This window comes from Danio rerio, chromosome 22 (assembly GCF_049306965.1).
Source record: "Danio rerio strain Tuebingen ecotype United States chromosome 22, GRCz12tu, whole genome shotgun sequence".
Taxonomy (NCBI): domain Eukaryota; kingdom Metazoa; phylum Chordata; class Actinopteri; order Cypriniformes; family Danionidae; genus Danio; species Danio rerio.
The window spans coordinates 9,978,023-9,993,540 of record NC_133197.1 but is presented as its reverse complement, the minus strand read 5'-3'; the positions used below and the strand labels follow the sequence as shown (position 1 = coordinate 9,993,540).

Genomic DNA, 15,518 nt, shown 5'->3' with positions numbered 1-15,518 from the left:
TATCCCATTAAATTTTTTTTTTATAAATGACACAGTATTTACTGTAAAATTAACTGTATTTTACTGTAGGATCGCTTTGCAGTATGTTACTGTATTTTGAAGTTTTATTGTGAAAATTACTTTTACAGTAGTCGTATACAATTCTCTTAATATTTTATAATCTATAATATTTAAATTTAGACAAATACATTAATAAAAATTATTAATCATACTAATTATTCAAAAAATCTACTTCTAATTTAACTTTTTTGTTAATTAAAAAAAACATGCATTCATGGGTCTACTTTGAATTGTATATATTTAATTTAGAATTTTATTTTGATTTATTTGTCGGGGCAAGTAATCACAATAAATAAATAAACAAGATCTTCACATTTATATATTATATATATATATATATATATATATATATATATATATAGGACATTTAGTAACTGCTACTTCTCTTTTTAGGAGGGATATGCAGGATTTGCATGCCAGAATTGTTTAAATGAGAATGCCTATGGAAGCCACTGCCTTTCAGGTCTGTCAATAATTCCTAATAGCATAGTTTAATAATCCTAACTTTTTGAAGATAAACCTGTCTAATTGTGAAATTGCTTCAGAGTGCAGCTGCGTGAATGGAAAGTGTAACTCGGGTCCAGATGGGGACGGTAAATGTTACTGTCAGCCACCATATATAGGACCAAAGTGTGATAAAGGTATTTTTGTTAACCTCTCTATAGCGCGTTATTGTGAAATGTATAAATACACAGTTGAAGTCAGAATTATTAAACCTGAATTATTAGCCCCCCTGTTTATTTTTTCCCTAAATTTCTGTTTAACGGAGAGAAAAAAATTTTCAACACATTTCTAAACATAATAGTTTTAATACCTCATCTCTAATAACTGATTTATTTTATCTTTGCCATGGAGACAGTAAATAATATTTGACTGGATATTTTTCAAGACACTTCTATGCAGCTTAAAGTGACATTTAAAGGCTGAACAAGGTTAACTAGGCAGGTTAGGGTAATTAGGCAAGTTATTGTATAATAATGCTTTGTTTTGTAGACTATTAAAAAAATATAGCTTATAGGGGCTAATAATTTTGACCTTAAAATGTTTTTTAAAAAATTCAAAACTTTTTTTACTGTAGCCGAAATTAAACAAGTAAGACTTTCTCCAGAAGAAAAAATATTACCAGACATACTGTGAAAATTTCCTGAATCTGTAAACATCACTTGGAAAATGTTTAAAAATAAAAATTTAATTAAAAGGGGGTTTAACAATTCTGATTTCAACTGTATATAATTCCAGTAAGTATCATTATACTGTTTTTGTTTGTTTCTTTTCTTGTGTAGTTTCTTCATCTTGTTCAAGCTGCCCACTCTACTCGTATTGTAAAGGAGATGATGACACAAATGCAGTATGCGAATGTCTGCCTGGAAACAAATTTGGGCAAGCATGTTTAGGTATGTAGCATGTGCATACATAACACATACATTTAGCGTGTTTGTTTAGTGTAAAGTGTGTAATTGTGGGGTAAAATATACAACTGAGACAGTATTTACATAAATTACACCGATTTCTGTAGATTTCAAGCAAATAGATCTGAACATTTGATTAAGCCAGGTAAGATATTGTAGCTTAATTTTATTTAAATACGGGAGTCAACTTTTTTTTAACTGAAGGAATTCGTGTATATATATTTATATTTTTTAATCCATCAACTTTAAAATGTTTTCAACAGGCAGAAAATAAAACATTTAACCAGGTTTTAGGTATAAAATGTTGAATAAAATTAAACAAACATTATTTAAGCAAACCCCTTAGTAAATATTATCAGAATGTATAAAGTAACTAAGTTATTAAGTTTGGTATATACAAGTGCTACTGAAGAAAACATTTGAGAAAGCAGGCAAAGCATAAAAAAATATTTTTAACCTGCAGTGTGTAAAATTTCAATTTTACACTAATTACATTTGAACATTGGTTGGTTTTATTTTGTTGGCATATTAGCTGTTACCATATTGGAATCAAATGTTTTCACTAATCAGAAAATACTGTCAACAGGGATGTTTTTTTAATAAAACATTGAATAAAAGAAAACAAATGACAAATAAACAATCCCACAGTAAAAATCTCGAGAAAATAGTTGAGAATAAAACTGTTAAGTTTAGTGTATGAAAAAATATTTTGAGAAAACTACAGGGGCCATGAGTGTAAGAAAACACATGCAAATAGAATCAAATTCTCAACAAAATGGGAGAACATCTTCATCAATTTGACAACACAAACACTGACAAATTGTCACAACACATGCAAATACAGAAACAATAGTGGAGGCCACAAATGAAATTGATCAGGGAACATGATTGGTTGTTTCATTTTTAATATTTAATTTAAAATATACAAACAACAAGGAACCATATGACCAGGATGTAAAAATAAACAAAAAACACAGTTCTCAGATATCCTACAACACCACTGACTCTAAACAGAAAGCAGCCGGGTTCATCATTTTTTTGCAGTTCCCTGACACATTTTCACTGTGGACTACTATTTGCAGTGCGTTTCTGTATTTGCATATATTTTTGTGAGCATGTGTTATCAAACTGCAGATTTTTTTGTTAGTGTTTTTTTCATGTACAAATGTTTGTTTGTTTTTTACTTGCAGCACATTTGAGCTCTCTCGGCCATGGTAGCTTTCTCAAAATATGTTTTTTTCTCTACCAGTCATACATTAAACTTAATAGTTTTATTCGGATCTAAATTCCCAAGGTTTTTACTGTGGGATTTGTTCATATGTCATTTGCTTACGTTTATTCAACGTATTAATACTGAAAACACTGTAAAAAGTGTGTTTAAGCTCTATTACCCACCGTAGTTTTCACAAAATATTTTTTTCTTTACATCAGCTATACACTAAACTTAACAGTTTTATTAGGATCTATTTTCTCAAGGTTTTTACTGTGGGATTTATTCATATGTCATTTGCTTCAATTTATTCGTCCTATTATTACTGAAAACACTGTAAAAAGTGTGTTTGAGCTCTCTTACCCACCGTAGTTTTCTCAAGAAAAGTTTTTACTCATATCTGTCATTTACTACACTTAACAGGTTTATTTTGATATATATTTTCAAGGTTTTTACTGTGGGATTTATTCATATGTCATTTGCTTTATTTTATTCAACATATTATTACTGAAAACAATGTAAAAAGTGTGTTTTAGCTCTTTTACTAACTGTAGTTTTTTCAAAATATTTTTTTCTCTAAATCAGTCATACACTTAACAGTTTTATTCTTTTTACTGTGGTATTTGTTTATATGTCACTTGCTTTATTTTATTCACCGTATTATTTCTGAAAGCACTGGGAAAAGTGCATTTGAGCTTTCTCACCGTAGTTTTCTCAAAATGTTTTTTTCTGTACATTAGTCATACACTTAACTTAACAGTTTTATTCTGATCTACTTTCTCAAGGTTTTTACTGTGGGATTTGTTCATATGTCATTTGCTTCATTTTATTCAACATATTATTACTGAAAACACTGTAAAAAGTGTGTTTTAGCTCTTTTACTAACTGTAGTTTTCTCAAAATATTTTTTCTCTAAATCAGTCATACACTTAACTCAAGAGTTTTATTCTTTTTACTGTGGCATTTGTTTATATGTCACTTGCTTTATTTTATTCACCGTATTATTTCTGAAAACACTGGGAAAAGTGCATTTGAGCTTTCTCACCGTAGTTTTCTCAAAATGTTTTTTTCTGTACATTAGTCATACACTTAACTTAACAGTTTTATTCTGATCTACTTTCTCAAGGTTTTTACTGTGGGATTTTTTCATATGTCATTTGTTTAATTTTATTTAACTTATTATTTTCTGAAAACACTATAAATTAGGTTTTTTGTTTTTTTGCTATTTGTTTTTTGCAGCTTAACCACCATAGAAAACAGCCAATGTACCATTTCAGAACATTTTAATCTTTCATGACCATCATATGATTCTGTCCTTTTCCAGATGTGTGTCCAGAGGGCACTTGTGGCATAAATGCTAAATGTTTATCTAAAGATGATAAGTATAATTGCGAGTGTAAAGAGGGATTTGAGGGAGATGGCAAACACTGCATTCCCATCAACCCCTGCAAGACTAATAATGGAGACTGTCCTGTAACTTCCACCACCTGTGAACTCATAAGCCCAGGAAAGGTGAGCAGTGCACTGTGGGAATTAATTTAAACGTAATGTTTAGATTCAAATTCAATGTTGTTTTTGAGCTCTATGTGTTTCCTCTCCAGTCTAAATGTGTGTGTTTGCCTGGAATGGAGTCATCAGATCCATCCAAAGGATGCACACAGAAGTCAGCCTGCACAGCGAGTTCATGCCACACCAGTGCCCGCTGTGAGACCAATGGCGACGGCTCACCAAGGTCTGACCTGCTGTTTCCTGAATGATAACGTGATGAAGGCAATTTTCACTTCCTTCAGTGGCAAACTAATGACCGATAAAATCACACAAATCAGTCCAAAATATCACACAGTCTTAAAATCAATAGAAAAATACTTTAAACTACATTTGAATAAAGAAGTGTTTTTGAATTCTTGATATTTAAACACATTCTGCATCATAACTCACATTGCTGTGATCCATCTAAATTATTAAATCTAATCTAATCATTTGTTTTAAATGAAAGTCTGCATGAGATCAAATATACAATGTTTATTCTGACAGCACACTTTTTTTTTTTAACAAACTTAATCCACTGAAGAAATGACATGGCCGAGTGGTTAGCACTGTTGCCTCACAGCAAGAACTTCACCGGTTCTAGTCTTTTAACAGACCGGCTGTCGTTTCCGTGTGAAGTTTGCATGTTTTTCCCTTGCTCGCGTGGGTTTCCCCCAGGTTCTACAGTTTCCTCCCACATTCCAAAAACATGCACTACAAGTGATTTGATCAATCTAAATTTAGCACTGCAAACTTTCATCCTGCAGCATGGCTCTTCATAGCAATCATTTTAGTCATCAGCTCTTATTTAAAAGGGGGAGTTGTCGAGATCTACCTCAAAGCTCCTCTCTCGCCCTGCAAACGGGAGGGAGCCAAGGGCTCAAGGACCTTTTGAGCTCAGGGCTCTCTCCTGAGACAGCATGCCAAACTTGCTTATAATCAATCATCAGCTAAGTGTGAACTCTTGAAAGAGTAATGAGTTTTACGCTGTAAAAAGCTGATGCATTTACATGTAATTTGTGGATGTGTGTAAACGTAACATTTTGTAGTGCATTTAGTGATTGCCCAGCAGGCACACATCATCATAAGACACTAATATTAGGTTAGATTTAGGTTGTGATATCAGGTGACCAAAATTCAATGTCCAGCGTCTAAGGACAATCTTATTTTGATAAATATAAATCTTATTTTGTCCAATAACAACGTCAAATGAAGTTATTTTGTTGATTTTAGGTTGTGTTAGAAAGTGACCAAAATCTAACGTTGAGCCAACATTTTAAACTAAAGACATATTTATGTCAAATACTAACATTTATTCGTCAGGTATGGCAACCAAAATCCAACGTCTGATAGACGTCATAGTGGTAACGTCCACACAACATCAACCTGTAACATCATTAGATGTGATATTTAGTTGACTTTAGGTTGGGCGTTGGACATTAACATCAACCTGACGTTGAGTTCTGATGTCAATCTGACTATCATTTTCAAACAAAATGCAATGTCCCCACGATGTTGAGGTACAACGTCAACCTAACGTCATGTTGTTGACGTCTTGTGTTTGCTGGGTGTTTAAGGCCATTCTGGTCATCATACAGTAAACATCCATCATCTTCTCTTCTGTGACATGCATCTAAACAGTATCTAGGTCATTGCGTGTAAAGATTTTGGACGTTGTCTTAGACACTTTTAATGCCTCCAAGTTTGCTGCAATTATAAATCGTCCATGTCTTGAGGTAGTTCAGCCTGATGCGATTTACCTCTTTACTTCTATGTGTGATTCGATTGGACAGGAATCAAAGGACTGAATTTTCTCATCCCCATAGACAAGAAAAAAAAAATAACGACTGCACGGTAAAAGAAAGAAGTGAGTAAAAGTACCGATACTGCACTAAAAATGTACTCAAGGAAAAATAAAAGTACATGTTTTTAAAAGTACTTAGTAAATTACAATTCCTAAGAAAAACTACTTAATTACAGTAATTTGGGTAGTTGTAATTTGTTACTTTACACCACTGGTTAGTTCCAAATAAAAGATGAGAGGAGGAGCACAAAAATAAATCCCAACCCCTACTCAATATTCCATTTTCCGTTAGAAACACATTATTGTAAATTAACATAAACAATAAAGTTTGCAAATTTAGAATAATTAATTTATTTTATTTTTTCATGGTTCTATTTTTTTATTAAAATAAAAAAACATATTTCTATTAATTAAGCATATTTAGCTAGAAAAGAACCAAGACATGATTTCTGAAGTCATATTTTCTATATCTTTCTATAGTTATGGTAGTCTTTCATTAACATTTATTGTAATTTTTAAAAAATGTTACAATTAAGGAAGTCTAAAGACCTGGACGCATTCTGGAAATATGAAGTTGTGTTTTGCATTGCAATCACGGCTTGACATGAACTTTTTTGATCACCAGCCACTGTGGCTAGTAGTTTTTGAACGTTACTAGCCACTCGCCATTTTCACTAGCCACAATTTTGTTGTTGAAAAAATATATTTAGTATGAATAAATTTGACTTTGGCATGCAAAAAATAACAATTTTCAAATTTTGTGTTATGTCTTCATACCTCTTCGTTAATTGAACCTTTTTTTATTTCACATGGCCTTTTTAGGGCTCAACACTAAGGATTTAACTTTTTGTTTTTCTGGACAACCTAAACTAATTATTTCCTTGCCACAAATTTTAAATAATGTCAAAACAAGCTAAATATAGCTGTATACAACACTTTTTATTAAACAAAAATGTTCTTTAAAAAACAAAACAACTGGGCGACGCAGTGAGTAGCACTCTTGCCTCACAGCAAGAAGGCTGTTGGTTCGAGCCTCTGCTGGGTCAGTTGGCATTTCTGTATGGAGTTTGCATTTTCTCCCCGTTTTCGCGTGGGTTTCCTCTGGTTTCCCCCACCTTCCGAAGACATGCGCTATAGCTGAATTGGATAAGCTAAATTGGTCGTCGTGTATGTGTGTGAACGAGAGTGTATAGGTATGGCTAAGGTGTGCCTTAAGTGGTTTGATAGGGTGTGGCTTGTAAGTTAAAATGTCATCAGTGATTGGCAGATTGGTAGTCTGATAAATGAGCCCAAATTTAAGTCTGTATGACAGTCTGGTGCAAAGTTATGAGGTCACAAAGTTTGGTCAAATGTTAAGTCAATGGGACTTATTTTTGGAAAACCGTAAGTCGGATAAGTTGGAAAAGATATAGCAACCCAAGTCAGACCAGTTTGGAGGTTTGGAGTTAGCTTTGTGGTTGTAGGATAGACGATCTATGAGGAGATGAATATAGAAATTAGTCTCAGAAGAAGAAGAAGACGGAAGAATGAAAAGTTTATGTAGTGTAACAGTATATTGGCTTTCTCAGTGTCGCGAATAAAAGTGGATGGAGCGATTGTTTACAAGTGTGGAGTCCCGTGAAGGAGCTCTGAATGGAAGGTTCATAGTTAAAGTTGTTGCACAGCCGCCGGTTCCTGCCTCAAAATGAGTGAGTTTGAGCCACTTGTACATTCAGGAAGCGTTCAGAAAAAACAAAACACCAGCGAAAAAACTTCGCAGAAAAAGACAGAGGAACATTAACACCTCACCGCCAACTAGCGTTTCAGAATTGTTAATGCAGACCAACAGAGACAGCGCGCAGAAGTAGAAATGCACAGCTACGCGCGTTGCATGCTCTGTGGCTTACGCCGATCACTTGACACAGAAGTATAAACCAGGCTTAAGCTGAAAAGAAAATAAATAAATGAGACGTTAAGTGCTCAGTGGCTCCCCCTTGAGAAACTCTCTTGTATAGCATCTTTCTGTATAGAAGAGTAGAAAAGGCAAACAAATGATCTTAGTATGTTATCTACTGATATCATTTGTGGTAAAAATCACCGGTATTAGGCTTGTAAACTGCATTATTTCAATCATATAGCGCTCAAATGCGTGATTGTGTAGCTTAGGCGTTTGCTTCAGATGCTCGCTAAAGGCCAGGCCTGTAAACTGAGACGCTTCACTCTTTCAGATGCCGCTGCGGCTCTCAGCAGATTGGCGATGGCAGACGTTGCTATGGAAACCTCATGGAAAGAGTTGTGGAGCTGGACCGAGAGGGCAGTCAGGCAGGAAACCTCACTGGAAGTGTTCGCTTTTTCGGTGGGTCTGGACAAAGTCGTTCACTCTGCTGAGTTGTGTCATTTAGCTCAGTTTAAAAACTGCTAAAAGTGTGTTGTCCGAGCTGACGGTGCGTGTTCTGGCTTTCAGAGCAAGCGTGTGAGTTTACACTGAGCCAACACGGCCCGTTCACTGCCTTCATTCCTGCAGGACAGAATCCGTTCCAAGTGGGTTGCCAGTTTGTGTTTCATGTCCTCATAATGTTTCCTGTTTTTTATTTTGTGTGCGTGTGTGTGACTACTTCCTGTTTGTCTCAAACAGATGTTTACATATGCTGTGCTTTTCAGACACTGGCAGGACAGTCCTCGAGCAGCATCCTGAACACAGTGTGCAAAAATCACCTGATCCTCGGACAGAAACTGTACAGTGTTCTGGAGGGCAAGGACATGTGGATGTATGGAGGAGAGAAGATCAGATTCAAAACTAATAAGGTGTATTTTCATTATACCTGCCTGTCCATTTGTCTGTCCTGTCCGTCCATCCATCCATCCATCTATCAGTTTGTCTGTTTAGCCATCCATCCATCCATCCATCCATCCATCCATCCATCCATCCATCTATCTATCTACCTATCTATCTATCTATCTATCTATCTATCTATCTATCTATCTATCTATCTATCTATCTATCTATCTATCTATCTATCTATCAGTCTGTTTAGCCATCCATCCATGAATCAGTCTGTCCATCAATTTATCCATCCATGCAACTATCCATTCATCTATCTATCTATCTATCTATCTATCTATCTATCTATCTATCTATCTATCTATCTATCTATCTATCTATCTATCTATCTATCTATCTATCTATCTATCTATCAGTCTGTTTAGCCATCCATCCATGAATCAGTCTGTCCATCAATTTATCCATCCATGCAACTATCCATTCATCTATCTATCTATCTATCTATCTATCTATCTATCTATCTATCTATCTATCTATCTATCTATCTATCTATCTATCTATCAGTCTGTTTAGCCATCCATCCATGAATCAGTCTGTCCATCAATTTATCCATCCATGCAACTATCCATTCATCTATCTATCTATCTATCTATCTATCTATCTATCTATCTATCTATCTATCTATCTATCTATCTATCTATCTATCTATCTATCTATCTATCTATCTATCTATCTATCTATCTATCTATCAGTCTGTTTAGCCATCCATCCATGAATCAGTCTGTCCATCAATTTATCCATCCATGCAACTATCCATTCATCTATCTATCTATCTATCTATCTATCTATCTATCTATCTATCTATCTATCTATCTATCTATCTATCTATCTATCTATCTATCTATCTATCTATCTATCCATTCATCTATCTATCTATCTATCTATCTATCTATCTATCTATCTATCTATCTATCTATCTATCTATCTATCTATCTATCTATCTATCTATCTATCTATCTATCTATCTATCTATCTATCTATCTGTCTGTCTGTCTGTCCGTTCGTCCGTCTGTTCGTCCGTCCATCCATCAGTCCATCAATCAGTCTGTCTGCCTGTTTATCCATCCATCCGTCCGTCTGTCCATCCATCACTCAGTCTGTCTTATCTGTCTTTATTTGTTGTCTTCTTTGCCCGCTGAGATTCATCCACCCATCAACAGACTTTTGCATGTGTCCGCAGCACTTTATCCTGATGAGGGATCCAGACGTGTTGTTTACAATAGTGGAGAGCGACATCCCAGCATCCAACGGAATAATTCATATCATCGACAAGCCCTTTACTCTTACTCACATTGAGTCATCAAACAACAACATGGAGGTAAAGCCTTTTGGAAATATTTCACAGCCAGGTGATCAAATGACATTAGAAGAGTGATGCTCAGCTCAGGCCCCCCAAAACAGCCCCTAATGTAGTTGTTTTTTTTGCAACCTCAAGTTCTCCACAAAGACCATCAGTGACATTTTCCGGGAGGATGACAGGTTCAATCGATTCCTGTCTCTGGTTGATGTGAGTGATCTCCTCACATGCTGTGAATCAGTTTTACTGAATTTCTCCCCCCAAACCCAGGCATTCAAACACTTGTTCTCTTTCTGCTGCAGAACTGTGGCGCTCTTTTGCCCTTCAGAGGTACGGGTCCACTTACTGTGCTTGTTCCAACCAACACTGCCATTGACAAATTCAGAGATGGAAGCCTTATGTACATGCTGAACGATGTGAGTCTGTGTTTTCAGCTTGGAATGATGTTAAACGTGTAAAAAATAATTCAGAGCACATTTTTACTGAGCGCTTTAAAGTCGGCATGAAATTAAAATGTACTGTTCTTATTTTTGGATGTATAGAGTAGTGCTGGTTACAAACAACACTTCATTATTTGTAAAAAAAAAAAATGTTTTGCTTTCATAATCTTTAATTAAATACCACAACCTTCCCTATAAAAATGGCTTTTCTTCACTTCTGGTCGCATGGAAAACCATTAGGACGGAGCTGTCAGTCCTTCAAGGTGGGACTATCAGTCATTTGTGCTGGACTATCAGTCCTTTAGGGCAGAGCTATTGGTCAGTTACGGCGGGCCTATCAGTCATTTAGGGCAGGGATATCAGTCATTTAAGGTGGGGCTATTACTTCCTTAAGGCAGAACTATTAGTAATTCAGGGTGGGACTATCAGTTATTTAAAGCAAGATTATCAGACTTTCATGGTAGGACTATCAATCAATTATTTAGGTTAGGGCTATCAGTCATTGAGGGCTGGGAATTAGTCATTTAGTGCTGGAATATCAGTCCTTTAGTGCGGGGCTATTAGTATTATAGGGCGGAACTATAAGTAATTAAAATTGAGGTTATCAGACCTTCCTAGTGGGACTATCAGTCATTTATGGCGGGGTAATCAGTCATTTAGGGTGGAGCAATCATCCATTTAGGGTGGGGCTATCAGTCATTTAGGGTGGGGAAATCAGTCATTTAGCGCTGGACTATCAGTCTATTAGGATGGGGCTATTAGTAGTTTAGGGAGAGGTTATCAGACCTTCAGGGTGGGATAATCAGTCATTAAAAGCGAGGTTATCAGACCTTCAGTGTGGGACTATCAGTCAATTATAGTGGAGTTATCAGACGTACAAGGTGGGATAATTTTATTTATTATTTTTTTTTAATTAGTCATTTAGGGCAGAGCTATCATTAATTTAGGGTGGGGATATCAGTCTCTTAGGGCAGGGCTATTCGTAATTTAGGGTGGGACTATAAGTCATTTATAGTGGGTTTATCAGACCTTCAGTGTGGGACTATCAGTCATTTTTTAGCGGGGTTATCAGACCTTCGGAGTGGGATTATAAAGCCATTTAGGGAGGGGAAGTCAGTCATTTAGTGCTGGACTATGGGTCCTTTAGGGCGGAGCTTTTAGTAATATAGGGCAGCACTATTAGTAATTTAGGGTGAGGTTATCAGACCTTAATGGTGTGACTAACAGCCATTTAAATTAGGGTTATCAGACCTTCAGGGTGAGACTGTTAGTCATTTATATATAGCGGGGTTATCAGACCTTACGCTGGGACTATCAGTCATTTATAGCAGTGTTGTCAAACATTCAGAGTGGGACTATCAGTCATTTATGGGAAGGCAATTAGTCATTTAGGGCAGAGCTATTAGCCATTTAGGGTGGGACTATCAGTCATTTATGGCAGGGCAATCAGTCCTTAAGGGGGGAGCTTTTAGCCATTTAGGGTGGGGCTATCAGTCATTGAGGGCAGGGGTATTAGTAATTTAGAACAGGACTAAACGTAATTTAGGGGTAAGGTTGTCAGACCTTTAGGGTGGGACTATCAGTTATTTATAGCAGGGTCATCAGACCTTCAGGGTAGGATTATCAGTCATTTATGCGGAGCAATAAGTCCTTTAGGGCGGGACTGTAAGTCATGTAAAGTGGGACTATCAGTCCTTTAGAGCTGGACTATCGGTCCTTTAGGGTGACACAATGAGTCCTTTAGGGTGGTCCAGGGTGTTTTGCAGTCTGCAGTGATCAAAGTGTTAACTGGCATTCAAATCTTCTTACATTTTGTTAACAACACCTATCGTCCATTAATCCAATCAGTTCCCAAAAGATGAAATCATGTAGAGCCCGAATTTTTTTTTTCATTTTAGTAACAGTTTTAACCTGATGTACATCGAAAAAAAAAAAAAAAAAAATAAGGGGGGGGGGGGGGGGGGTATGGTGATCTAAACCTCCACTTCATGCCGACTTTAATCAGATTTGTGGTTATTGATACATTTGTTTATGTAACACATTGATTTTTTTCATCTCTTTATGAAAAGGCCAAACCAAAGCTCCAGACTCTTCTGAAACACCATATTTTCTCCTTGGCCGCAGTGAGTCTCTCTTTGACATCTGAAATCAAGTGTTGATTGGTTTCTAACAGTCATTTTGACCTTGAAACAAGGCGCTCGTAAAATCCACTTTAAAGATTACATGCAAGAATTTGAAAAATGAAATTATTTTCAAATTGAAATACATTAGAATGTCAGCAAAAAATGTCTAGTTTATGTCATATCCTGCATATCATACTAATGGTAGTCAGCAGTGCTAGCTGGAGGTACATTCTCATTCTAGAATGCATTTGATTGGACTAGCATAAAGATAGCATCAAGCTAACAGACATAATGTAAAATATATAAACTTTTTCTTCTAATGACAACCTTCCCTCAGAAACTGGTCTATAATAATAATTATCTAATGGATCACAATGTCCCAGAGAACAAGAGTGTTTGCTATTTATTTTTTTGGGGGTTTAGAAATATTAGTCCAATCTGATATAGTATCATTAAATCATTTTTCCTGGTGATTATTATTTTAAAGCTATTTTTAACTTTTCACTTTGATTTGATGATATAGTTCAACTAGTTTGTAAAATAGGATTAGTGTATTTTTATTAATTTAAAAATGACTTGTTTGTGTGTTTTCTTCACTTTGTTTACTGCAAACATCATAAAGGCATGGTAAATGGAAAGAAGAAGAAAGGAAGTGGATCAGACATCATTTTTGGCCACATTTTTTGTTGGAAAAATCCTCTTTTTGGAATAAATTTAATAATAATCTTAGTTTTAATTTATTTTCTGTCAGTCCATTATTTATAAAATAAACAAGGAGATTGAATAAACAATCAAGGTGCATTTAAGGTGAAGTGCATTCAAAACCGGCCACTACCACTTTTTCAAATCAAAAGGCCAAAACAAATAGAATCTATCATCGAGTGTAAAAATATACATTTAAACATATGTTTGAAACCTGTATGATTATTTTTTCTAATAGGTATCCAATGGTTAACATATATCATCAAATATCTTTGGTTTAGATCACTGTAGACCAGCTCGCCAGCATGTCCGAGATCACAACCATGGCCAATGAGATCCTGAGGATCAATGCCTCTGACGATGTAAGTTAATTCACTTAATTGGTGATTACTCTTGATGAGAATAAGCAAATGTTATGAAATTTGGTGCAAATATGTTGGGCCTCATTATGTGTTAAATTACCCATTTTGGTGACTTTGTGGCACTGTATTAATGAGAAAGTGAAAATTATGTGGCTGTTAATTTTACATTCTACCTATCAACCCACAGGGGAGAATTTTTCTGGGAGACAAAGGAATAACTCTTGAAACCAAAGACATCATCGCATCTAATGGGATCATTCACCTGATCAATGGAGTTCTTGTACCTTCATCCATTGTTCCCATAATGCCCCATCGCTGTGACGTTAACAGTAGCAGGATCTCATTTGTAGGTGCCTTTAATTAGTAGTATTTTAGGATTGCATTTCATTTTTCAAATCAAGTAACCAACACTTGCTTACGAGCAAGTTATCATTGAAAAAGTAGTGTAATTATAATATACAACTGATAGTATAATCTTTTTATTCTTCATAGGGTTCCTGTGTTCGATGTAGTCATCTCTATGAGACAAAGTGTCCACCTGGAAGTGTTGAGCTGGTATTTGTTGGTTTGAATGACTATTTCAGCCATTAAGACATTGTAAATCAACATTTACAGTTATGAATAAAGAAAAGTCCGATTTTAATTTTCTTTTAAAGCCAGGTCGTCATGAAGGCTGTGAGCCACTTCCTGATCGCAGATTTTCATACTCGATTTTTGAGGAAGGCTGTGCGAAATACTGCAATATTACAGAGACGGTAGGGAAAACGCTGTCTGATACAATCTTCACTTGAATCACTGAATTACTGCTGTAGTTTTAGTTGATATTTTGTTATGCATATAAAAATGTAAAGATATCATATTTTTGTGCTTTATTCTCCATTTTAAAGTGTCGATATTCATTTTATTTTAGTTGTAGTCACTTCAATGTACTTACTTGGCAACTAAGCAAAATAACGGTGTAAGATTTGATGCATTTCTGTGAAAAGTCTTAATCTTGTGATTAATCGCATCTAAAATAAATAAAAACAAAATAAATCTTTTAATGTAATATACAGTTCTTTATTTTTTATTTTTCTTACATTCTACGGGTGATTAAAAGACACAGACATTTCGGCACAATGTCTGTGTATTTTAATCACCCGTAGAATGTAAGCAAAATAAAAAATAAAAAACAGTACGAAGCAATTACTTGAGTGCGAATCATTACCTTTTTTGAATAATAGCATTGACAAGATTCACGTACCAAACCAAAGAAGTTTCTAAAAAATGCAAGCGCGCAGGGCAAACTTTAGCAACTCTACGCATGTAATATACAGTTGAAATCAGCATTATTAAACCCCCTTTGAATTAAAAAAACCCCAAATGATATTTAACAGAGCAATGTTCACAGTATGTCTGATAATATTTTTCATTCCGGAAAAAAAAAAGAAATAATTAAGGTCAAAATTATTAGCTTCTCTAAGCAATTTTTTTTCGATTATCTACAGAATAAAGCGTTGTTATACAATAACTTGCCTAATTACCCTAGTTATCTGCCTAGTTAACCTAATAACCCAGTTAAGCCTTTAAATGTCACTTTAAGCTGTATAAAAAATGTCTTGAAAAATATCTAGTCAAATATTATTTACTGATATCATGGCAAAGATAACATAAATCAGTTATTAGAGATGAGTTATTAAAACTATTTTGTTTAAAAATGTGTTAAAAAAATATTCTCCCAGTTAAACAGAAATTGGTGAAAAAAATAACCAGGGGGGCTAGCA

The 15,518-nt window shown here is 35.0% G+C and overlaps 1 protein-coding gene and 1 long non-coding RNA gene across 7 annotated transcripts in view; one reads left to right on the top strand and one right to left on the bottom strand.

Moving 5' to 3' along the window:
* The window catches only part of stab1 (stabilin 1), a 72,176-nt gene that overhangs the window by 6,473 nt on the left and 50,185 nt on the right, over nt 1-15,518 (top strand). The window contains exons 5-20 of the mRNA NM_001195614.2: nt 454-523; nt 606-701; nt 1,344-1,454; nt 4,004-4,191; nt 4,281-4,411; nt 8,218-8,345; nt 8,454-8,530; nt 8,651-8,794; nt 10,012-10,149; nt 10,267-10,338; nt 10,431-10,544; nt 12,638-12,691; nt 13,675-13,755; nt 13,943-14,101; nt 14,248-14,310; nt 14,412-14,510. Of these exons, the coding sequence (NP_001182543.1) occupies nt 454-523; nt 606-701; nt 1,344-1,454; nt 4,004-4,191; nt 4,281-4,411; nt 8,218-8,345; nt 8,454-8,530; nt 8,651-8,794; nt 10,012-10,149; nt 10,267-10,338; nt 10,431-10,544; nt 12,638-12,691; nt 13,675-13,755; nt 13,943-14,101; nt 14,248-14,310; nt 14,412-14,510 (1,725 nt within the window). The remainder of the gene's footprint in view (nt 1-453; nt 524-605; nt 702-1,343; nt 1,455-4,003; nt 4,192-4,280; nt 4,412-8,217; nt 8,346-8,453; nt 8,531-8,650; nt 8,795-10,011; nt 10,150-10,266; nt 10,339-10,430; nt 10,545-12,637; nt 12,692-13,674; nt 13,756-13,942; nt 14,102-14,247; nt 14,311-14,411; nt 14,511-15,518) is intronic.
* The window catches only part of LOC108181206 (uncharacterized), a 78,916-nt gene that overhangs the window by 31,946 nt on the left and 31,452 nt on the right, over nt 1-15,518 (bottom strand). The gene's annotated exons all lie outside the window — the stretch shown is intronic.